This window comes from Colletotrichum graminicola, assembly GCF_000149035.1.
Source record: "Colletotrichum graminicola M1.001 genomic scaffold supercont1.3, whole genome shotgun sequence".
Classification (NCBI taxonomy): domain Eukaryota; kingdom Fungi; phylum Ascomycota; class Sordariomycetes; order Glomerellales; family Glomerellaceae; genus Colletotrichum; species Colletotrichum graminicola.
Genome location: NW_007361007.1, coordinates 1,110,827 through 1,135,592, shown reverse-complemented (window position 1 = coordinate 1,135,592; position 24,766 = coordinate 1,110,827). Strand labels below are relative to the sequence as shown.

Below are 24,766 nucleotides of genomic sequence, written 5' to 3'. Positions count from 1 at the left end.
TGGCCCGTTTAACCCAAGCGACAACGCCGTCCCGGCGCTGCTCTGCACCCTCCCCCCTTTCCTTGGGGAAAACACATCGTCATACTATGCTGGGCTCCGTCGGTAATGCATTCAAAGATGAGAAGGGGTGTTTGGGGGGGGGGGGGGGGGGGGGCAAAAAGAGAAGAAAAGAAAAACGGCCTCGTTTCGACTCTCGCGCCCTCTCATCACTTGTCGCATAAAAGAGCCAACCGTTTCACGTCGCAACTCCAGCAGATTCTTTCTTTCGATGTTGATTCTTCTTCTTGAAGACCAATTACAACAAGCCTTTGGGGGTGGTTTTTTTTTTCTGTGGTTCTTTTTTTTCTTCTTCTTCTCTTGTCTTCACTTCCGTGATATGTTTCTTCCTCTCTTCTGCAGAAAGCGTCGTCATCACTCATTCGTAAAGGACGCTTCGGTGGTATTTTCCTCCCCATTTCATATCAAGAAAGCTCGCTCAGCCAAGTCCAATTTCTTCGTTCAACGTCATCTTCGTACGCTCACGTTCAGGCCGCGTCCGCATGTTTCGGTCATGTGGAGTAGTATGTGCGGAGTGCCTGCTGGTCCTGCGGTTGCATCTGGTTCACAAAGTCATTGAACTGGGGAATCATCTCCCGGTACATGTTGATGACCTGACTAGGTTAGCTAGGGATCATTGAAATGGCAATGATGTGTATACTACTGACCTTCTGGAAGTGCTCGTGCAGTTCGTTCTTGATCGGGTTCTTCAGGTTAATATCTCGGTACCTTGCAATGGCAACGAAGAGCTGGGGAAGCGCCTTCTCCATCGCCTGCGGATTCTGTCCCACAACCAGGGTGAAGCCCTTGAACGCAGTGGCCTTCTCCTCCAAGAACTCGACGTGCTCCATGGCCGACAGGAAATCCTCGGCAAAGGTCGGCAGAAGAGGGGCGAGGACCTCGGAGTGGTGGAGACCAAGACGGCCGAGGGCGATGGCCGCGTTCTCGCTAACAGCCGCCTGAACGCCCGGGTTCGAGATGATCTCAACGAATCGCTGGAGAAGCTCCGGCACAAAAGGAGAAATGGCCTTGCTGTTCATCATGACGATCTCACCAGCAGACCAGCATGCGTTGTTGACGACACTGAAACCGCTGTCAATCTCCTCATCGAGTATGTTGTCCAGGTCTAGCTGCTTCAGCAAGATGGGGAAGACCGAAGGCAGGTGTTTCTCGAGCTGGGGGAAGACGTATCTAGCGCAGTCTCCCAACAGAGCGTAAGCCGATTGACGCACGTCGTCTTGGGGGTCTTCCAGGCAGAAGCCAAGAAGCTCGAAGAAGGTTCCCTCAGAGCCCTTGACCAGCTCCTGCTTCTTGTCCTCTTCCAGAGACTGGATGATGGCACTCAGCAGGTCGAGACTCGTAACGAGAAAGTCCTTGTCAGGGGAGTCCATCGTAGGGTTGTTGGTGGCCTGCAGGCTCTGCTCGAGGTTGGTGTGGATAATGTGGACGCATCGTGTGAAGATAGGCTGCGCGTACGGTGTGAAGGAAGATCCAAGCGCCATGGCCACGTAAGACAGGCACTCCAGCAGAGGAAACAGCTCGCGCGAGTCGTCGTTGACCTTCTGGTAGCGGTCAATCAGTGCAGGCATCAGCAGACTCATAGCGTTGGGCTGCGCGATGACGGGTCCGATGTTCTCGGCTAGGGTCTGCACACAGTCGTAGAGAATGTACATGTTCCTATCCTTGTACCGTGCGAAGCACTGGACAAACTGCTGCAGGATCGGTATGCAGTAGGGCTCGAGGACCTTGCCTGACTTTTCTTCCAGGTTGGCGAAGGCAGACGCGGCAGCCTCCTGGACCTTTTTGTTCCTGTCGAGCATCTTGCGCAGGATGCCGTCCATCATCGGCTCAAAGTAGGTGGCCTTCTGGTTGGGGTCCTGGAGACTGGCGGCCCACTGCGAGTAGCGGCCGAGCGTCCAGCAGGTGATTTGCCTGACGATGGGCTCGTTGTCCTCAAGAAGGGAGAGGAGGTAGGGGACGAGCTCCGGGAGGTGGGGAGTGACGGCGTTGATAGTACCCTCAGCGACAGCTCCCAGGGCAAGGACGGCAGCCTCCCTGTACTGCCACTCCTCGTGCTTGAGGTTGCTCGTCAGGTACGGCAGGATGGCGGTGAAAACAGGGTCGGAGAAGTCTCTCGCAAAGACGTCGAGGGCGGCGGCGGAGCACTTGCGAATGGTCCAGCGCTCGTCGGGGTTCTCGTCGCCGTCGTCAATGTCGTCGATCTCGCCCTCCTCCAGGTCGTCGTCCATGCTCGCCAGCTTCTCATAGGCGTTTCCGTTCTGCGCAGGGTCGGCCGAGGCCTCGCCGCCTTTGCCCCTGGCCGCCGACTTCTTGGCAAACTGCGGCTTGATGTCTTCCTCGCGATCATCCTCCTCCTCGTCGTCTGATGCACCGCCGAGCATGGCGATATCCTCTCCGCTGTACACCATGCACTCGAGCAACACGGGGATAATCTTGTCGAGATACGGCGTCAGAGCGCGCCACAGGTCATCGTGCTCGCCAACGGCCAGCCAGAACTCGGCGGCCTCGCAGGCCAGGTCCTCATCGTCACTCTTCTGCTGGGTGATGATGTAGTCGACCAGACCAGCAATGTGCGGCTGCAGCTTATCGGGGCGGGTCTCGACGAGCTGGACAAAAGCGTGACACACCTGGCGGCGCACGTCAGGGTTCTGATCACCGGCGAGGATGAAGAGGTGGTTCAGCAGGCTGTCGATGTTGTTGAGCATGGCCTGGGACTTGCGCGGGGTGAAGACGTTGATGGCGGCCAAGGCCTTTGCGCGGACCTTGGGCAGGTCGCTCTTGGTGGCCTCGATGAACTTGGGGAGCAGGAAGTTGAGGGGGCGCGAGCCGTTGTGCTCGCGCTCCAGGACCTTTACGTTGTCCTCGCAGATCTTGGCCATGGCGGACATGGCACCCTCCTGGCCCTCGCTGGAGACCTGGCCGTTCTCGTTGGAGATAAGGCTGAGCAGCTGGGGCAGCAGTTCGGACCAGCTCAGGATGCCGCCTCTCCTGACGATCTCGGTCGCAATGTTGCCGGCGTAGTTGCGGATCTGGGAGTTCTTGTCCTGGATGCCCATGGGGACGGCCATCTTGACGAGGGACAAGCTAGACTCGGGAATGTGCTTGTAGCCGGTGCGCACGTTGTTTTTGAGCATGATGGCGGCGGCGGAGCGCACGAGGTGGTAGTCTTGAGGGGAGCATTGTACACCCTGGGGCGGCTCGGGGCTGGAAAAGAGGTAGGCGAGGTAGTTGTTGATGTCGGGAGAGGACTTGGCCTGGGTGAGCATCTGCGCATCGATGCCAGGTTAGCAGGTATAGCGGGAGGCAAGACGGGAGGTTCGGAGGCGGCTCACAAGCTCTGCCTGCTTCTGCGCATTCTTGTCGAAGCCGCTGAGCGAGTCCTTGAGGCAGGTAGCCAGCTGGCTCAGGGACTCCGGGGCCGGCTGCCAGGCCATGACTGGCGCCTATTCGGGGGTTGAAGGAGAGGAAGTCAAAAGACTGGTTCAAGAGGTTAGGATTCGGAGGGAGGCCCGGCGACGCGAGGGGGGGGGTAAGTGAGGTTCGGTCGGTTTGGGGGTTGTTGTTGTCGAACACGGCGGAGGAGGTAAGGTAAGAATAGGTAGTGTAGAGAGGGGCGGTCTTTGTGAGGATGTTGGCCCAAGACGCAGTAGGTAGGCGGGCGGGCAGGTAGAGCGAGGGCAGTGGGCGTTGACATTGGCGACGGCGGGACGACTAGCGAAATGGTGGGGTCACCCTGTCAGCTTTTTTTTCGCGATAACTATGGTGCGGCGGAGCACAAGTACCTAGGTAGGTCAGCGTACATGGAAGTACCTCTGATGGGGTATCGGGGGACAGAGGTGGTCTGTTGTACGCCGTACTGTAGTTTAGGTCTCGGTAGCGCATCTGGATTCCGCAAGGCCAAGTCACAGCAGCGACTGTATGGTGCGGTACGTACGGTGCGATGCGGCGCGGTGCGGTGCTCGCTGTGCTGCAACCGCTACACACTTCAGTGTCATGCCACCTACCCTGACGCAACGCCATGTATTTGTACGCGTACCTCTGCTCTACCAACAGCCAGCCCAGAGGTGTGTTGAGTTCTAGTCCGTCTGTCTGGCAAGTCTGATCTACGGCGGCGGCCGAGGTAGTCAAGCTGGAGGGACGGGAACAGACGCAGATGCAAATGTACATGTCTGTGGAAAGCAAATGCTAATTTTAGCGTTGCCGCGCCGTCCTCCTCCAGTCCCTCCAGTCCTTCCCGTCCTCCCTTCCTCTCTCTCTCCCTCTCTCTCTTCCTCCTCCTCCTCACTCTCCCTCTCTCTCAACCGTCGTGGTGGGATATACACGAAGTCTAATGCGCTGTGCTGTGTAATGGAAAACTGTGTGCCTGTCAATTTGCCCCTGCCTCTCCAATCAGAACTTCGTTGTCCAGTCCTGCTTGTGTGTGTGTGCGTTCACAGGCCAATACAATTCATGGTGCAGGTCGGCCAGAGTGGATGTCCGGCCGGGGTTGGACCGGGGAGGCACTCGGCAACAGGAACTGAATGGAAGAGTTGTAGAAACGGCAGAAATCCGATGTCGTTGAGGGTTGAGAAGAGACTGGGAAGGGTAAGAGAGGGAAAGAAATAAAATAAAATAAATATTAATTCCCCTAACAGAGGATGGGCAAGAGAGCGCGAGCTCAATAAAGGCAGAGCAACAGAACAGAGGGGGGAGTGGGGGGGGGGGGGAGGGGGAGGGGCCACGGTGCGTAGCAAAAACTTGTCGGTGGTCTTGTCTTTCTTCCGGTACCTGCCTAGCAATGACTTACCTGCCTGCCTGCAAGTAGTCACGTAGTGTATCTACCTGCCTTGTCTTGTGTCAGTTGCTCAGTCAGTCAGTCCTTCCACTCTTGCTAACATTGGTTGGCTTGCACCTGCCTGCTGCACCTGGCACTGCGCTGTTGCCCATCCTTGCCACACCTTCCTTCCCCCTCCATTGCGTACCTGCCACATTAACAGGAAAAGGAAGAAAGAAAGAAAGAAAGAAAGAAAAAGATTTACCCCACCGATGAGTTCCTTCCCTTCCATCCAAGCCCTTGTCCGTGCTCCTTACTCTCCTCCGTACTCTCCTCCTCTTCTCTCCCGCCATATCGATAAACTGTCGTCTTTGCCGGGACGGCCAGGGGTTCAATTCTACGTGTATCTCAGACAGCACGTGGGTCGCTTTCTTGCTTGCTTGCCCTGGAATCCAACGGGAATTTCCCAGACCCCGGACCTCCTCGCTCGTAGTGACATTGGCACAGTTTGCCGGTTGCTACCTGCCATTGTCTAAAAGTATAAACCCGGACGGCGTTTGAAGAGAAGAAAAAGAAAGAGACGCGTATCCTGAGAGGCAGTTATAGAAGAAGAAGAAAAGAAGAAGGAGAAAAAAAAAACGAGACAGGTCTAACCCACACCCGCTTTGGTACAATGTAAACTACTTTCTTGACGTTGCCAAAAAGAAAATAGAAATCCCATGTACAATTATGCGCCTTTACGTTTTCCCCAGGTATCACAAGGAATCACCATCTCGATTACTACTCCATCTCCCCAAAAAGGCCATGTTCCTCGGCTTCGAATCCTCAAACCCCGACGAGTAAGGATCAAACTCGAGAATTGCATATACCTGGAGCCATAAGGGTTTTCCGTCCGCTGCCCTCCCTATCCAGATTCAACTTGACAACCCTTGCTTGTTCAAAGTTGCAAGATCTCACCTCCGGACTGTTGGGAATACATATTTCCGCCCCCCCCGCCTTTCCCCCCTATTTCTTTCAATGTTTTCAACTGAGAAGCTTGTTATCACGACGAAACTCTCTCATAGGTCCATTGTAATACGTGCTTGCCAGTCCGTCAGAGCGTCTGCCTACCGACAGTTCCCCTCCCCCCAAAAAGGCCTTCTCCCGCAATTATGGGCCGAACGCCTTGTCGCGAAACAAGATCAAACGACATCATTGGGCTTGGGGAAACGGATGGCCAAGACTACCTTTTTTGAAAAGATGCTTGGACTCGCCCAAGCCAGCTTCTACCTGCCACAGCGCGACATGGCAAGCGAATCCAAGCATTCTAGAAGGCCGTCAAAACGTCCCGCACGAGATGGGGTGACATCGGATGAGAAAGAACCTTCCTGTGTGCCGGACGCGATGCTGCTGGCGCCGCTTACCCCCGGCCGTCCCGTTTGGATCACTTGCAATGTTTGTGCATATCCCGTCATGTCATGGCGACCTAAACTGCAGCCCGCATCCCCTTGGGAAGGGGGATGACGATGTCGTCGCCCACATATGACGTTGGATTGGTTGCTTGGTTGTTTCGTTGATACCCGCTGTGCTATATCCCACGTTACCTCCTACATCATGCCTGTCGCCTCCTCGGACCTAGGCAGTTGTCGTAAACACACACCCGCCCGCCCCGACGCTACTTGTCCACTCCAAATTGCCCGGCAGGTTCGCCGCGTGATGCGTCCTCGCACGCACATGCCCGGCGGCTTCGGAAACCGCACGCAGCGACCCTGATCTGTTCCTGGGCCGTCCTCACTTGAGACCTTCCAGAGTGCGGCGGGAGGCTGCGAAAGATAGGCGCAGGGCTCATGTAGACGTATTCCATATCAGCATACACCCCCTGCTCCCCTTCCCCTCCCACCTCCATGCCCCTCAGCCGAGCCACGAATCTTTCAGGAGACACCGTTGATGGCGGCCTGGCCGCTCCTGAGATTCCCCGTGACGACGTCGACGATGGCCCGGAACGCCTCCATCTCCTCCTCTACGGAGAGACCCATGGCCGAGCCGCCCAGGTTGATGGAGCAGCCTACGTAGACGGGCATGCCCGTACGCTTGGCAAGCAGCTTGGCCATTCTCGTCGTGAACTCGAGCGTCGACTCTACCGAGTAGATGGCCGTTGAGATCGGCTGCGCGGGCTCCAGTCTCTGATCGTCTGGTCAGCATAGACGTTCTCTTCTGAAGAATGGTTGAAGGGGGGGGGTTGGTGCGAAACGTACGTTTGGCAGGGCGTATACGAAGGATCCCAGCGCCGCGGGCCCCGACTGCTCGTCTTGCGTCACCGAGGTGAGGAAGAGGGTGACCGCCTTGGCCTTGGTGGTGAGGTGGATGTGGATGCGCGTGTCCAAGGAGCGGGGCAGCGGGAGGGAGAGCTGCGTTACGGCGCCTTCCGACGACATATTGGAATGCTGTGTGAGAATATCGAACTGGCTGGTGGCGAAATGGTCTGGGACGTCGATCGAGTGAGGTTGGCAATGTAAACGCCTCGATGAGTTGATGAGGTGAGTGGATGGCACAGTGCTGTCTGTCCCAGGTCTGCTGTGTATACACTGTGACCTCCAGCTGGCATTCAGTGCTGTAGGTCCGAACCGCCGGGCTTTGCTTGACGATTATCTTCTTCAACAAGATAGTCTATAAAACCAGATTTCGTTTGAACTTGATTTATTCAGCCATGTCCTGATTGAGCTTTGGCCAGTATTCCAATGTAGATGGTTCAACCAATCTGTTTTTGTTTCTTTCTTCTTTTTCTTTTCTGTTTTTTACCGTATGGCTAGATAGTCAAACCATCTTGCCTATACTGATATTGCCTGGTTTTTTATTGCCCAGCTAGGTATGTAATGCACGTCAGATTGCTATAGATGTGTTGTGAAAACAGGCGTGAATGAAACCAGCACGTTATCCAGGACATCACCGCAAAAGGCCGTATACGCGCCATCTAGACGATACCAGCGAGGGACGTGTCAGTAGTTGAATGAGCGACAAAAAGCGAATAACCGATGTTGTGGGCTTTTTCTTTTTTTTTCTTTTTTTCTTGATCTTTCCGTCCACAGACTCGAATACCATCGGAATCCGCTTCCCCTTGATCCCGCTGTCTAATTATATATTTACATCTGAGTCGTGCTTTCTTTTGGAAGTCGACTTCTTCCCAATATGGGATTGTCTATATCTATGTCATGTAAATGTACAATATCATACAAGTATCAAGTACAAGTCTAGGTGTCGGCGCAGGTTATGCGAGAACCATAACTAGTCAGGAACCGTCTGTCGGCATGGGCGTGGGCCTCCGTCTCGTTGCTAGAATCGATCAAGAGAGCACCACTATAGACGCGCCGAAACGTCCTCGTCCTCGTCAGAGGACACCGCCATCTCAGACGCGGGTTCCGCCGCCGAAACGTCCTCGTCCTCGCCAGAGGACACCGCCGTCTCAGATACGGGCTCCGCCGCCGCAACCCCGCTGCCGTCCTTCGCAGCGGACGCCGCTTGCCGCGGCAGCCTGCTAAACACCGCGAGGAAGCCGCCCCCGACGACCAGCGTCCCGACCTTGGGCCGGCAGACGTGCCCCCTCGCTGCGGCGCCCGTCTGCCCCTCCTTGATCGCCTTGCGGAGGTTCACGACTTTGACCTCCCAGTTGCGGCCCCCGGCGCCGTCCCGGAACCCGCTGTCGCCGCCCGTAGTCGACGTCTGCAGCTCCACGATGCGGTCTAGCGCCAGCGGCTGGTCTGTGTCCTTAGCCCAGATGACAAACTGGAGGATCTGCGTGATGGACGGGTAGAAGACAACGAGCTTGCCGCCGGGCTGGAGGGCCTCGACGGCGACGTCGGCGTGCGCCTGCGACTCCGGCAGGTCCAGGATTGCGTGGGCGAGGAAGGGTCGTCCCCCGTTCTGCGACAGCCGGGACGAGAGGTACGATCGGATCGTGCGCACATGGAAGTCGACGTCGGGCAGGTACATGCCCCTCCGGAAGTGCCTGACGAGGCTGTGTGCTATGCGACTCGAGGTCGGGTTGACGTCCAGCGTGTGCAGGATCGCGCGGCGGCTGGCGGCGTGCCCAGCGTGCAGCGCCGCCAGCTCCGGTTGTTCGGACAAGTCGAGCGCGTGCGGCGAGGTGTCGTACCCGGGTGCCTCGTCGTCTTCATCGGTCATGACCTTCCGAGGCAGGTTGTTCCGCTCGTACGGCGCCGTGCACAGCGCGTCGCGGAGCTGGGGCGGCACGGGTGGGTTCGCGCCGTGGATCGCCCGCGCGAGATAGAGAGTCAGCGCGCCCATGCCCGTGCCGGCCTCGAAGATCTCTACCGGCGGGCCGGCGTCGAATTCCAGGTCCTCGCCGGGGGCCGGCAGGTTCAGGTCGAGGAAGGAGACGATCAGGTTGGCGTCCTGGGGGTAGATCTGTCCATTTCCCGCGCGTTCAGCCATGTGTAATGTGGCACTGGGGCCCGTGGGGAAAGGGCTTTTCGCTCATACCGGTGTCGCTACGCGCGGGGAGTTGGCGATATACTGGGCCAGCGATGCCTCGAGGAATCGCACATCCCGGCCGACGCTGTCAACGATCGTATCGGAGAAGGTTTTTCCAATGATGTCGGACGCATTGACGCTTGCACCGTAGGCAAGCTTTATCGGTGTGTCGGGTCGTAGAGGGGGCGATAGGTGGAGCTTGGGTTCTTTGGCGCCTCGCTGGCGGAGGACGATCACATCGTGTTCTGCGCAAAGGTTAGGTGATGCATCTTGGGGGTGTTTTGCTGGAGTAAGGACCTCTGATGGACCGGCTGGAGCTGTAAAGGCGACACAGAGACCGTCTTAGATGGTTCGGAAAGCCCAATGGACCGAGTCTCGACGGCATTGTGTAACTGTGTGATTTTCGGACTGTTGTCGTCAAAACAAGCTTGCAAGGAATCGTGAAGCTCAGCGAAAAGAATTTACTGGTAATCGAATAACTCTGTTTAATGCATAACTAACAGACATGACTTCTCGCTACCCACTGCTAGGATGTGTAGCACGAGTCGCCGCATTGCATTACATGGCGACGGTTCAGATCACAGATTGATGTCGTCCTTCTTTGCCCATCCATGGCAAGCATGACAGCCTTTGCCCTGGCGACATTTCTGCCCCTTCCCATCTCGTTTCATCGCCGAGCGACAGAGTGACTTCATAGCCAAGCTCAGTGATTCTCTGGGTGCCTTTGACCACCGCATTTCTTCGAGAAATCCCAGTAGTTGCCCCGTTATGAGGCCGAATTCTTCTTCGGTCATTTCTCTACCGGCGTTCTTCGATGCGAGCTTCCCACGGGCCTTCATGCGCTCCGATTTTCTCTTCTGTCCTAGGATGGCATCGCTCTTGCTGCTGTTGGCGTAGGCTTCAATGCAAGCGATCGGGTCAAGCAACGCAGCGACAGAGCCGAGTATATCTTCCTCTGTAACAGAGTGTCCATCGGGCTCGGAGTCAACACCGAAGCCATTGCTGCTTTCCAGGCTTTTCTTTTGGACAGCGTCACTGTTGATCTGCTGTTTCTCTTCCTTGGGGCCATCTGCGCGGCAATCAAAGATTTTAGAGTGTGTAGAAGCAAGGGACAGAGCAAACTCCATCGCTGCGACTGGATGCCGACCTTGTATAGCGCTCTCCCAAGTCGTCGTGCCAGAAAAAGGCTCAAGTTCATCGATTTTGGCTCCGTTGGCCAGAAGAATATGAGCCACTTCTTCCTGCCCTTGACAAAGAGCCAAGTGCAGGGGGCTCCCAAAACCCGATTCCTTAACGCCGTCGCATTCGCACAGATTCATGAACCTGAAGTCAACGGGCACGCCATGGCTAATCAACCAACGGACGACTTCGGCCTGGCCCTTCAAAACGGCGCGGTGGATCACGCCCTCGTCAGTCCTACCAGCTTCCAGGAACACCCTTCCAATGTTAAAATCTCCGCGCTCGCACATGATTTGAACTACTCCGGTTATTCTTTCACTGTCGGGTTGAGAAATCTCCCTCACGTTCAGGTCCTGGCCTGCAGCTTCAAGAAGCTCCAACGCCCCCAGGAGACCTTCACCGGCGCAGTGAAACAGGGCATCGTTTCTTTCGCGGCGAACGGCTTCGTGATACAGGGGCGGCGTGGCGATGATGTTGAAGCGCCGGTTCATCTTGGCCATGGAAGCGAGGCCACGGATATCTTGGACGGATCTGGCGATGGCTACAAGTAGCTCGTTGGGAAGGTGTTCAATCCTTGCCATGTCTGCTATACTCTCTTCAGTCGACGTCACTGGTGTCGGATGTCAACAGTACTTACTTGTCGTTCTGATTGTGAATGACTAAGTTATGAAGGGTACGGCGGGGGCTTGTTCCCGAGGGAGCAAATACAGAAAATACAAACGAGGCAGACGATGCTTACGATGGATAATGAAAAGAGGCCGATGGTAGAAGAATGGAGATGCGTGTTGTTACCGGGAAGAACGGGAGATGGTGACGATACTGGGCGAAGAAGGTTAGCGGAGCTGAGGGGCAGCCTGAAATTCAAACGGACAAGAATGGCCCAAGCAGCGAACGGTAATACAGTCCACCTGGCCGCGTCTTCCTTCCATAGATACACCGTGAATGTGAAGCGCACCTTCCAAATCACCTCAACTTCTTTTCATCTCAGCTGGCGTTCACTCTTTTGCTGACCAGTGGTTGCCGGATGCTCCATTTCTCGGGATACCTACATATATAGGGCAAGTCTATACTTTAGGTGGCTTTCACGTTCGATAAGAAGACACAGGTATTTGATGAGAAGCAAATTGTTCATTTCCGCTACTAAAAGATTGGGGGTATCTCGTGTCATGCAAAACGCTTTCAAAGGACAGTCCAGACATCCAGCACATAATCATCGTGTCGTGCTTGTTCGCATCCCCGTCCTTCCTCCCCCGCTATGCGTCTCTGGGCCCCAAGCCACCGCACTTCTTCCAGACGTCTCATTTCCTCTCATGAACCAGATAACCGACCCAGCGCTCCGATTGAGCGCAAAGAAACGAAGTGAGAGACGAATCCAAGGAGAAGCGCAACAGCCCAGCCATCACATTAAATCGCACCATACTTTCTTCCCGTCTCAGTTCAGTCCAGCTTTTCTTTCCGATCCAATCAAGTCCCATTCCAACATGATCGTATCGCTGATAAGGTAAAGAAAAACAAAATATTAAAGTTGTGCTTTTGTGGTAGTATGTTTGGAAAGGAAAAAAAGAGGAAAAAAAGGAAGAAAAAAAAAGGGGGGGGGATACTCTCCGCCTCGGCACGGCCAGCCGGCAAGATACAAGACCACGAGCTTTCATAATCCAATACTATGAAATACATCAGGCGCCAGCGGTGGCTCGACATGTAAATGTAAAAAGAGATATATCAATAAAGGGGACAATGCAAGACGTGCCCAAGTCACCCAGTCAAGTGGTCGGTACATTTCCGCCCGCAAACGCCGTCCTGTGCGTACCGGCTACTCTGCTCGTTGCAAGAAAGTGGATAAGAATAGAAAAAGCAAAGCTCAACCACATTTGCCTTGATGGCGGTGGGAGCTGGAGATGGGCTCGCGCCCTCTTAGATCTTTAATTCTAGTGTTCTCTCCTCTCGTTTGGGGACCCTGATGATGATGATGACGATGCCGGATGACAAAGATACGTTGAGGTGGGTTATGTGCGTCGGTGTAGGAACCGAGGGCATTAGAGGAATAGTGCTGAAATTAGACAAGAGACAAAGGTGGGGGAAAACTCCCAAAGAATCAAATGCTTGCGGTTCGAGTCCGCTCAGGGACACGCGCATAGCAGACCATGAGCTTGAAGCTGGTCTTCAGTGCCTCGCATTCGGAGAGCAAAGCGCCATCGGCCCATATGCTCTTGTTGTTGACCGTGCCGGCGGAGCTCTCGTAGCAGCGGGTGTACCACCAGCGGCCGACCTTGGCCACCATCTTGGTGATGTTCTCGTCCGCCGACTCGCCGTCATCGTTCATCATCTCGGCAAGGCTGCGGACTTCCTTGGACTTCCGAGAGCCTGCCAGAGGCGGCTTCTTGCTGTTGCTGTCCGATCGAGTGATGATGCTCGCGACCGGGACGCCAACACGGCAGGTCTTGACGTCGGAGAAGCCTTTGCGTCCGAGGAGGCGAAGGATGAGGTCAGAAGTAGAACCAATGCTGATATCTGGGTTCCGCTCGTGGATTCGCTCCTTGAGGCGGCGGATGGTTCGGCGCCCGCGGTTTCCCATACTGTTGAGGTCCACATCCAGGATGGACAGCTCCAGATACCCGCCAGGCTTCAACACGCGGCGGGCCTCTGAGACTATATTGCGATAGTGCGACTCAGGCGCCGCGCCAGGGAAGCGGTACACCACCGAGGTGAAGCTCTCGGCGCCGAAGGGGAACTTATCCATGTGTGAGAGGTACTGGATTTGATGGTGGTGGGGTGGACTCAGCGGGAAGCTCGACGAGTTCTTGTGCTCGTCCGGTAGCGGTGCACGAGGTGACAGGTTGAAGAATGTGGCCGCCGGGTATGTCTCTGCTGCGTAGAAAGACCAGTCATCGTTCCCGAGACCGTCGACAACAAGGATCGAGTGACGCTTTAAAGAGCCGACGACATCCAGAAGCTGATCCCTGGCCGGGCTAAAGAGGACGTGTCCAAAGGATAACCATTTGCTGACGGTCATCGAGCCCACGCGAAGGTTGACCTGAGAGAGAGGTGACTCATCCTCGGAAGACCGATAGCTGTAATCGGACCGTCTTGACTTTCGAGATGAGCCGCTGCTCCTCTGCGATGCAACCGTTGCCCTGCGCGCCAATTCTGTGCTCTCGTGGTCGATGGCACTTGCAGGAATGTCGACGACGGGCACAAGGGTTGTCGAGTCATCTTCGGGTTTCAACGCGAACGCAGCCTTGAGCCGTTCGGTCATATCAGCACTGTATACGCTGGATGTGGGACCGCTCGTGTCGACCTCGATGGCCTTCTCCAAAGCTCTTGACGGAGGCGCAATGGTGGGAGACTCGAGAGGCTTGAGGGACCTCTTGGACATCCGCGACCCGTATGTCTCGAGATGGAAAGGGGCGCCCTTTGACGAGGTTGCAGATGGCGGCACCTCGCCTATGAGATCATTGTACTCGTCCCAGATCTCATCCTCGACCAGCGGAGCATTGGGGTCCGGCACGAAGGCCATGGCATCTGCAAGAGTATACATCCCGCAGCTGCTCGAATCAGTGCTCGTGGTGCACTCTGAGTTCTTCCGAGGAGAGAAGGCTAGGAATTCCTTGCCAATCTGGATCATCTCAGGAGTCTTCTCCGGTACAAGAGAGGAGCGAGGGTCCGAGTTGGTCTTCTCGCCGGTCGCTGCAGATTCTCCCCTGGAGAGCTCGGGAGTGGATACATCCGACGGAGTTGGGCCCGAAGCAACAAAGTCAGGGTTAAAGCCCGCAGCCTGGGGCTGCATTTGCAAGCTGATTCTATTGAAGGGACGGGAAAAGCTCCTTGACGACGTATGCTCCGGTCGGGAGGTGACGACCTTGGGAATGCGACCCACTTGGGGCAGGCGACTCGGGCGTGCTTCTGCTGGCTTTGACAAGCTGCCCTGCGGCGTGTGCGTCGGTTTCATGGAGCGAATTGCCGGGATCGATGTTGATTTAGGGGCTCCAGTAGCCGAGTTCCTGCGAGCTTGTGATGACTTGGTCGGCTGGAGGAGTCTACTCAAGGATTCCCTCCTCTGATCCTGGCTGGCGGAGGAAGTTCGTCTTTCCTTGAACACGGGCTGTGGGGAGGGAAGATCAAAGACCTCGGCCTCTCGAAGGATCTCTTCGACGTCTTGCGTGGCGGCGTCTTCTTGCTCAGAGCCATCCATCAACGTGTAGAAAGCCGCGGGCTTGTGCTGTATGACCTTGACAGTCGCGGTTACCGGCACAGCTTCCTTCTCTTTCTTCTTAGTGTCCGGCTGACTCTGAGACCGGCTGAAGAGGTTCCACTTCCTTGGTGAGCGAGCTCTCTTGGTAAGCTTTTTGGGGGTTGTGGTGGTGGCTGCCGCGATTCTGCCGCGAATGGCTTCGCGGTGCATCTCGAATTGCGAGTCGTCCGAAAGAATAGTCGTGTCTTGGCTGTTGATAGACGGCGATGTGATCCTGGTCGTGTTGATGGGCTGGGGTAGCTTAAGGGGACTTTGGTCGGGGGACGAGCGCAATCGCTGGACAGATCGCCTAAAGGCCAAGGTGGACTTCATGGGGACGGCCTCGGAGTCGCTGCTATCCGATGGACGACGACTGCTCAAAGACGGATGGGTATGGCCTCGAGGGATAGCCGATGGAGCAAGGCCTCTACCCGCTCTGGAGGTCGTCGACACTTCCGAGGCATAGCCAAAGCTCTGGTTGCTCTCTGATCGACACAGGTCTAAGCTCTGGTTTCTGTTCTCGACGACCTCTCCACCAGAAATCACAACCGGGTTCATTCGCTCTAGGAGGAAAGTGTCAGTGGGCCGGGTACTGTTCAAGCTGTCCTGCGATGACCCAGGTCCTAGGTTCGTTCGGGCCAAGTTGGTTGTCGAACTACCACTCTTCCGCCGGATTCCTCCGAGGCGTCCGTACCCCTCATGTCCAGTACCAGCAGCGGGGCCTTTGCGAGAGGGCTTGTCTTTCTTGTCGATCAGGGGGACCTCCGGTGCTGTCTTGGAACGACGGCTGAAGAAGGGGAATCGAGAAAACGTCGAGGTGTTGGGGCTGGGCGTGCGGATTACACGTCCTTCGTCCCTCTTCTTCTTCTTGGTCTCGGAGGTGTTGGCCGGTGGTAGAGCTGGCGTGGCTCCCGCCCCAACTGGTAGTCGAGAAGGTTGTTGAGGCATGTCCGGGTAGGTCAAGGGAGTTGTCGATCTCGATAGGGCTTGCGGTTCCGGTCCGCGCCTGTCACCCAGCAAAGATGTGGATGACAGGTTGCTGTGGATAACAGGCCATGGGCCAAACAACTGAGACTGCAAGTCTGGGGTATTGTCTCTGCTGGGTCGTGTCGGTGGTGTTGGCCTCGGAGATGCGGCTGATGTCAATCGTGGGGGTGACTGAACTGGTATCAGCGAAGTCGTGACAGGCACAACAGGCTCTTGGGAGGCCTTTGATGGAGACTCGTCATTGTCTTTGCTGTTGGAAAACTTTTGAGAGGACTTGCGTGGAGGAGGACTCGGCGGCAAGGGAGACAGCCCCTTCGGTTTCTTGGCATCCTTACGATCATATTCGCGAACTGTCGAATTAGACGAGGATGACGTCAAGGATTCGCGTACTGCGGCGAGTCCGTGAGGGTCGGCGCTGAACGCCTCCGTCTCATTCGACACGCTTCCAGCTCTTCGGGAGACCGGCGGTCGTGTTACAGCAGGGCTCACCTGTCTCACTCTCGGCACAGGCAGTCTCATCGGGGCCACCAGACCCGGCGACTGGGACGACATGGACGTTGGGGTCGTGTCGCGACTGTACGGTCCTGGACTCGTTGACTCGGAGAACCTGGTCGACGGACTAGCACTGAATGCGCTGAGTTGACTGCTGGTGCCGGAAAAGACGGGAGTCGGCGGGGGGAGGTCCTGTGTGGCCAGCCTGTGGAGGAAGTCGGCCCCGGAGCCTTCTGAAGACATGGAGGGCCGCCCACCATAGTCTCTGTACCGATCGAGTTCGGGATAGATGGTGATGGCCTGTGCCTGGGTTTTGGGGAGATCAACAACGTGCGCGATTCGAATCTCGGTGGGACTCTCGGTGATGCCTCGGTCGAGGTGAAACCCGGCAGCTGGGTCCAGCGAGGACCGAGATCGAGAGGCGGACGAAGAGGAACTCGTGTGAGTCGAGTCGGAGTTCGAATCATGGCGCAGACTCGGGGTCTTGTGAGGGACGGATGACTGCTTCCTTCGTAGCACGTTACGTTTTGGGTTGGAGGTGCTCGGCTGAGAGAGGCCAGACGAGGAGGAGGAGCCCGACACCGTTGCGGCATGGCTGGGTCTCCCGGGAGCCGTGCTGTTGGTGCTCCATGACTGCGTCTGGTGGGTTAACGGAGGGCGATTGGAAGCCATTGGAATAGATGGGCGGCGAGTGGAAGCAACTCGTGGTACCTGAAGCGATGGTTTGGTCTGTGTCGGCTGTTGAATGGCGATGCGAATGTTTTCCCCTTCTCTCCGAATCCGTCGCGGCATGTTTTGTGCGTCTTCTCTCGGCTCCGTGGAAGCGGCAGCAAGTCTTCGTGCTCGTATCTGCTCATCCGGGCGGCTCGGCAGGCCTGACCCCATGCGTAGGGTTGCCATGATGTTCCGGGTTCGAAAAGTACACTGGGCCTGTCCACCATAATCCGACAACCTTAATGCCTCATATCTCTGCCAGTATCATGCGTGTAGTTCTGGTCATGTGTTAGCAGCGATGCTTTAAACCGAAACGAGTGACGACGGAAAACAACCTAGCAGTTTGGCCAGCTCGGGTTGGGCAAGTAGATGTTCGTCCAGGACCGTGATGCTCAAGACACAGCCTGATGTAGCAGGGTCAGATGCAAGTTACAGAATCAAAGGACGGGATCCTCAGTCCTAGCAAGGCTGACTGGCGAGGAAGAACAATAAAGTGGCGGCAGTCCCAAGAAGGGTCCCGGAGGAAGCTAGGATGCGTTGACAGGTCCAGCCAAGGAGAGTAAGTAGTGTTATATGAGAAAAGCAGTCAGGAGAGGCACGGCAGATGGAAAGATGAGGATTCTCCAGGAAGGATCAGAACGACTCGAGTGAAAAAATTTATCGACACCAAATTCTGGCGCGGAAGAGGGGGAAGACTTCCGGGCTGTGATGGTGAGGTGCGAGAGATGGTGGTGTGGTGGGAGGTTGCGCGGCTGCCGTGGGAGAGCCGATTCGACTGGGATGGTCGTAGTGGTGGTGGAGGGGTTCAGAGGGGGAGGGGGGATCTGAGATGGTGGGGGGAGAGGGAATCCGTGTCTAGACAAAGAAGAGCAAGTCTTGGCGCCCGTCGAATATGGCAAGGTAGGCTGAGTCGAGAGCTGACGATGAGAGTTGTAAGTGCGACGAGATTTGAGTCTGGGGAAGAGCAGAGGCCTTTGGGTTTAGCTCACGAGGTGGGAGGTGTAGGTGAGATAAGTGTGTGCGGAGAGGAGATGAGATCAATGTGGACGAGATCTAACGTAATAGTGAGTGGCAAAGAGAGGGCAGGCAGGGAGGGCGAGGAAGCAGGAGCAATGTCAGAGGCAAAGAAGAAAAGAGAGAAGCTAAGGAAGGGCAAAGTATGTACTATGTAGGTAGGTAGCAACAGCCAAGTTGGGCCAAAGAAGGCAACATTGGCATTGTATATAGGCCGGACAGGACATCTGGGTATCTTGCAGCATCTGGCTCTTGAGCCAGTTATCTGGAACGGCGTGAATATGCAAATGTCAGCCGGCTTCAGCGGGCAGGGGTATGACTAGCAGATAGGGTACTTCTGCAGGGCCACACACTACATCTGGGTTTTGCGTGCGTCTGTCTGTCTGTCTGTCTGTCTGTCTGTCCGTCTGTCTGTATCGGCAGACGAGGGTGCATGTCGATTGCTATTTCTTTGTGCGTGGCGTCTGGACATCACCTCACCCCCCTCCTCCCCCACCCCCTGCCTCTGGGGCTTTTTTTTTACTACGCAGTGCTTATGTATACAATACGGTATACCGTACCCAAGCAGGCAGACTACACCAACAGTTTTCTTCTTCCTTCCCTAGGGCCATGGCCAATGCAGCGGTCAGGAATTAGAGATCACGAGTCCTGGTCAGGTGAGCTGCTGCAACCGCCGAGGACGGGCGAGTTGGGATTGGGCACAAGGCGTCAAGGAATGCACGCAGGAGGGAGCAGATCGGAGGGCGGCTTGGGCCAGTCAACATATTGACTCATCTCAGAAGAGAAGCGAGGGGCGTCTGGAAAGGGCAATGCTAGGTGCAAGCTGGACGAGCATCGAAATGCGAACTGCTGCCGTGGTGGGAACCGACCCATGAGGACGAGGGGCAGTGTGCAGACTGGGACGCATCATTGGGGACGGGGGAACATGGCTGTGGGAGAGAAGAAAGCAAAACAGAGGTGCAGCAGAGAGGGGGCCACGGACATGGGAGGGGGGTCAAGTGTAAGATAGATGGAGGAGATGGTAGGTCGGCAATATGCAGGGTACGGAGAGTAGGCGGCGGGGCGGAATTGTCGAGACGGCTTCAATGGCCGTGAGGCGTGCAACAGCAACTGCGCCGCCATGCGTGCAGCTTTTCTCGCCCTGGACTCTGCATACACGGCGTGTCCTATAGGAGCGGAAAGGAACCTTGGGATGGCGGCTCAACGATGCCATTGGACTGCGAACCCCTGTCCGGCCCTTATCCGCATTTGGACCCGTTTGCGCGTCTGGGATTTTGAGATTCTGGGGGGGGGGGGGGGGGGGGGGCGAACAGACTTTTTGCTGGCAGGTTGATTTCGATGTTGTGCTTTGGACAAACGCAAAGACAATGGACAGAGAAGAGACGGGGGATGCGATGCGGCATGCCATCATGGCTTTCCCGAGATGGTAGCCAACACGTGAGGCGAAAGCAGCGGGCGTGGCTGAGCCCTATACCGCCAGTCCGTCTGCGCTACTCACGCTTCACCGACGGCGTGCGCGGCCGGGTAGGCAGTCTCTTTTGGGTTGAGCACGGGACTCGGGATAGTGTACCTAGGTAGTGTAGGTACTCTGTAGTGTATCCGTAGATTGTCGGTAACACTGGATGGCGGCGGAAGGCAAACGCCCAATGCTCTGCTGGTGGCTGGGCTGGGAGGGGTCCTTGGCGACACTCGAGAGCAAGGGAATGGCCCGCCCCGCTAGATGAAGCCAAGTGAGATAATACTTGGGTACCGCGTTATTATCTGGGTAGGTGGACGTACACACTAAGTAAAAGGGGAGGGGGGAGTGTTCGGGAAGGAAGCCAAACTACGTAGTATTGTCGTGTGAAAAGAGTAGGCAGTCAGAAGGCAAAAAGTAATATGTGTGATGTGCTATGGATGGAGAGTGGCAGGGGCACTACACCATCTAACTTGGAGAGAGAGAGCAGGAAAGGAAAAGGAAGGTGACGGAGCAACGAAGGAGAGGAGGAGGAGGGAGCGGACGGACGGCGGCCCAGGAAGTGGGGGGATGGGGAGGAGGGGGGCCAGATGCACCTGCCTGAGAATGGCTCTAGCGCCAGCGGCACAGGGTACATACCTGCGGGTCAGCACGGCTCAATTGGAACGTGCATTTTTCACTGTGGGGTCACCGACCCCCGGCTGGCTATCTTTTTTATTTCAGTATTTTTTCGGTTTTGTTTCTACCATTTTCCACACACGGCTTTCTTTCGTTGTTCCTTCCTTCGTGGTTGGTTGTTCCCAAACCTCGACCCAATTCCATCCCTCGGGAGCCCACCCCAAGTCCAAGGTCCTTGTCCTTTTCAAACCTTACCGACTGATATGATATCCACATCAAATACACACATGACAAGTGCTGGGTGGGAGCCCTCACATATACGACGACACGCTAGATTCTCTTGCTCCATCGGCGCCCTTACCCCTGCGTCACTCTCTCTCTCTCTCTCTCTCTCTTTCCCCGCAACGCTAACAACCGCCAACGTCGAGCCGCCAACCTCCGTGCGAGTTGGCTAGACCCAGAGACGCCTTGATTCACCAGCTGAGGCGAGACGACTGTCGTCAACATGTCATCCATCAATGATCCACTGCATGTCTCATTTTAGCCTATCCGAGAGGACTGGTTTCTGCGTGTCTCACTCTCATGCCATCTTCCCTGCTGATCGCCCGCGCTACCGATAGGCTTGTCACACACGCCCCACCATTCCTCCAATGCCCGGCGCTTGTTTGGCGACATGCCCATATTACCTCGGCCGTCCATCCTGGCTGACTAGACTGCGGAGAGCCATCCTCCAAGTGGTGTGGACGGCTCGGCCGGACTCAAGCCTCGAGAGACACAGACGCTGAACATCGCATCGCATGATATCAGTTATCGACAAGCTACTACGCAATTGATTACGAAAGGTGCTTGTTGCTGGACGGTCTCTGAGGGAGCCACTCGATTTTCTCTCGAATCTCTGGGCTTGCTCTCGTCTCGTAAGAAGCCAATAAGAAAATGTCGGTTGGCAGGCTCAAGCCCCGAGGGTACCTGATCGAGAGACTGGTAGGAGGATCGACATAGAACCCCACCACGAAGCAGCAGCAGCAACAGCAGCAGGAGGCTACTGGCTGCCAAACTTGGCCATGATAGATGACTGCAGCGAAAAGCCTCATTGACGCGTCGTCAAACCAACAGCCAACAAGCGCCATCAACAGGTATTATGCGCGGTTCTCGACTCCTAGTACGTCGAATTAGCATTCGGATATGGGATTGACCAAAGTAGGCCGGACCCTCGACCTACTCGGGGAATGGGTGGCACACTTCTGAAGGCTCAGCCCACCATACCAACATGAAGGAAGGACGGCCTGGGGCTTTTTTCTCTCGCAAGAGACTAACCAACGAGTTAATTTTCCGCCTGGGCAAGCAACGATACGCTCACAAGTGGTCATCTATCTCTGCAGGCTTACCACCATGGCTGATACGATCTGGTTGAGGCCATTGTCAATAGCTTGCCTCACAGCCTGCTTCCTCACTGGATGGGTCGGGATGGGCTGTCTGTACTCGGTGCACCAACTTGGAGAAAGAAGACAATCTGGAAAGATTCTATTCGCACGGCGTGCAACGCTACCGATCCCCTGGTTTGTGTGTACGGAACCGAAGTCTGAGACTGTCTCTTGTCGATACAGATCCACCCAGAGCCATCGCCCCCCCCCCCCCCCTGACGCCGTAAAACATCCAACCACCACAGGCAAGCGAAAATCATCGATCCCGCCAGGGTTCGACGACACTATACTACCACTCCCATTGGTGCCGACCAGAAATGGACTTCTGGGCAGGAAGGGGCACGGCTCCATTCTTGGATTCTGATTGGTCAGTTCTATTGGAATTATGTCCAATCAATTGGCACACCCGAGACATTTCCTGCCATCTGACATTCGTCTCCAAGCACCCATTTCCCCTCATGCATGTCTCTCCTTACCCGCATCTCTTGGAACCAGCTCGTCACCAATCGTCCACTTCGCTTAACGACGACAATTCACTTTCAGGACTGTTGCATCGAAGAGAAAGTGAATCGGTGCTATGCCCCTTAGTCAGAGCTGACCTCTCGTCTGGTGATTTCGCCTGGTTCCGACGCCCACCCCTAGCGGTTGCCTGGTGTCTCGGGGGCAGCGCTTGTTGTGTAAACAGAAAGAAACAAAACACACGCCGCGCCCTTAGCAAGCCGTGGGATACTTTTGATAGGGTCGATGAGCACGGCGGTCGGTCTAGAAGAAAGGCACAGAGTGATATTCGACAAGCAAAGGCCATCTATGCGTCAACTCAACCGGTGCTTGGCTGCCGATGTCTAGCATGAATTGTGGCATGCAGGGCATGACGAGAATAGCAACATGGCCTGCTCTTTCGTGGCCTAGATCGACCCACGAATCCATACCAGACTGGTATGATATCTGGGCAACGCAATCGGCCAGGCGTACCGGCCGCGACAGGGTCTCCTTCCGGCAAAGGTGGGCGATGCAATCCTACTCACAAGTCCTTGATATCCAGGCAAATGTACGTCGTTCAACGTCACTGCGATGGAAAAGCGCAAATGGCGACTCGGCGACTCGGCGGGAGCAGCTGAAACCTGCAGCTCGACTGTGGCGACTATTATGCGCTGGCCGCGTCTAAATTGGACTCATCCGGCTTGCGACGGCATGCCACAAGATCGAGGTCAATGCAGAGACAACTCGCAACGGCGTCCTTGGGGTGGCGCTCGAAGGCACGGTAAAGAGGCAACCGGGAAGCCACAGGGCCGCACAAACAGGCAAAAAAGCTGCACTCCGCCACACGCCTCACCCGCGGCCCATGCACTCACTGGATTGTGAGGCTGGTGACGTGGCATTCAGGTCCGCCAAAGTGGGTCACGGGTGGCTCGTTGCCAACAGCACCGCTGCTCTCTGTGGCTTCCCCCCCCCCCCCCCCGTCTTTGGGGCTCGCAGATCTCAGGGTTTTCCATGGCACAGGTGCTACCTACCACAAATCCCCATCTGTTTCCATGTACTCGGTACTTGCGGCGGTGGAGCTAGGATCGTCTCGCTGACTCCGAGGAACAACTCAACATCTGGGCATCGGGCGCTGAGCACTCCCAACGAACGACCAAGTTCGCCATATCGGACTGCCAGGTCTAGGAGCGAGTCGCTCGTCTAGGTCTGCAGAAGCAGAAGTGAGCCCGAGCAACAATGTCATCATCGAGAATCTTTTTCGCTTTTCCAACACACACACTGGACCCAGCCCGCAGCCCCCTGTCCCTTCTCCAATCGTAACCGCCAGAGATCCCGCAACCAGGGTATCAGTTCAGGTGAACAGGGGTTGTGGCACTTCCATTGGCCCGGTCGATGAGACCGCAGGGATGCACAATCTGTCTAATTGGGTCTAGTGAAGTAACGTGATGAGTCCGAGGTGCGAGCTGCCACAAGCCTTCACACTCTTCCACACCCATCAAAGCGGCTGTTGAAGGAGAGAGGGTCAGAGTTCCCCTCTAGGTAGGTATTCTATCTCTTATCAAACGAATTTGATGTTGTTCTTCCTACGGATCCGCACAGACAAGGAGCAAGGACACACTGCCCGCCCACACCCTCATCCGCAAGTGGCGTATATTTAGAGACGCGGGATTGGCGCGCTGGGTGGAAGCCATAACCGCAACTAATGGCCCGAGAGTACACTTCGAACAGGAATCCTTCTTTTCCTACCACAAAGTTTTGAGGCCCATCACGGGAGGCTGATACATGGGAGTCAGCAACCAGCTGGTCCCTGAGCTTGATGCGTTGGCAACATGACTACTTGATCAGCTCTGTCCCTTTGAGCCTTTACACCTCGATGCAGTGCCCAATCTTTTGGAATTGTCCCGTTGCATCTAGGCTTGTCTACAACGGTGGACGACGGATCGCCACTACTACATCTTGACCGGGAACCAACGCCAACGAACCACCTAGTTGGCAGCTGGTCTACGGGGGGCCTTGCCTCGGAGGGCTTGGCTGAAGTGCAAACGACGGCTCCAAGTGGAACCTCGATCCTTCGTGGTCAGGGCGAATAATCCTTCAGATCTTTACTCGTTGGTCCAGGACTATTCGACCTAGTCAGCTGATACAAGCAAACCAGGCTGGAAGAGGCATGCTTTGCCCTGCAGCTCTACGGCGTGACTTACGGAGTGCTTAACGAGCCTGGCCATGTTGGCCTCCTGTTCCGGACTTGAACCTCGATTCCTTCCTAATTCGAGGTCAATTGCCTTGGGAGTGACTCGCGTCCTGCCTTTAGTATGGCTCTCCGAAAGAGCCTACAGTCTCAAGAGGGGTGACCGGCAGCCCCCTTGGCGTTGGCCGACGATAGTTAGAAGCCCGTCGTTATCTAGCGGCGGGCAGTAGGCGCCGTCTCCCATCTAGCTGGCTAGCTCATCCATCCAGTTGAGAGCTGCTTCTCCATAGCGGAGTGCGGTTCGAGGCTGGCGGGCGAAGGGGTTTGGGTGTTTGTGGAGTGTCTGAGACGACATGTCTTCAGATTAGACCATTATCACATGAAGGGGTTCCGATGCAAACATCTTTTGGGTAAACGGGTTGTGGGTAAAGTACGACTGAATTGTCACATGGGCTTAGCAAACCAGCATTATTCTGGTCTACTCGACGAGTGATTTGCTCTCCTGCAACCGACCAAGAACAGCAGGAGTTGACCTGCCAGCCTTTGCGGCCCCTCTCTGGCATGGCAAGACGACTGACTCTCTTCCCGGGCTCGCGTGTTCGAGCAAGACAGAGTGGATGATCGAGCACAAGACGGCATCACCGCGGCGATGTCATGGCCTTTCCCTTGTCAGCGGCGCCAAACCAGCGACGCGGAAGTCAAACCCATGGCC

General features: G+C 55.8%; 5 protein-coding genes across 5 annotated transcripts; all 5 read right to left on the bottom strand.

The window, feature by feature from the left end:
• Positions 1-548: 548 nt before the first annotated feature.
• Positions 549-3,491, bottom strand: GLRG_01234 (uncharacterized protein; the record flags this gene model as incomplete). Its single annotated transcript, XM_008091919.1, has 3 exons — positions 549-650; positions 705-3,323; positions 3,390-3,491. 3 exons carry the CDS (start codon positions 3,489-3,491, stop codon positions 549-551), a joined length of 2,823 nt encoding a protein of 940 aa, XP_008090110.1.
• Positions 3,492-6,720: 3,229 nt separating this feature from the next.
• Positions 6,721-7,224, bottom strand: GLRG_01233 (uncharacterized protein; the record flags this gene model as incomplete). Its single annotated transcript, XM_008091918.1, has 2 exons — positions 6,721-6,972; positions 7,045-7,224. The coding sequence occupies 2 exons, from the start codon at positions 7,222-7,224 to the stop codon at positions 6,721-6,723; spliced, it is 432 nt and encodes a 143-aa protein (XP_008090109.1).
• Positions 7,225-8,143: 919 nt separating this feature from the next.
• GLRG_01232 (uncharacterized protein) lies at positions 8,144-9,238 on the bottom strand (the record flags this gene model as incomplete). Its single annotated transcript, XM_008091917.1, has 1 exon — positions 8,144-9,238. The coding sequence occupies one exon, from the start codon at positions 9,236-9,238 to the stop codon at positions 8,144-8,146; it is 1,095 nt and encodes a 364-aa protein (XP_008090108.1).
• A 42-nt stretch (positions 9,239-9,280) lies between these two features.
• GLRG_01231 (uncharacterized protein) lies at positions 9,281-11,037 on the bottom strand (the record flags this gene model as incomplete). The annotated part of the gene is made up of 2 exons (XM_008091916.1): positions 9,281-9,522; positions 10,080-11,037. 2 exons carry the CDS (start codon positions 11,035-11,037, stop codon positions 9,281-9,283), a joined length of 1,200 nt encoding a protein of 399 aa, XP_008090107.1.
• Positions 11,038-12,548: 1,511 nt separating this feature from the next.
• GLRG_01230 (uncharacterized protein) lies at positions 12,549-16,955 on the bottom strand (the record flags this gene model as incomplete). The annotated part of the gene is made up of 1 exon (XM_008091915.1): positions 12,549-16,955. The coding sequence occupies one exon, from the start codon at positions 16,953-16,955 to the stop codon at positions 12,549-12,551; it is 4,407 nt and encodes a 1,468-aa protein (XP_008090106.1).
• Between the last annotated feature and the right edge of the window lie 7,811 nt (positions 16,956-24,766).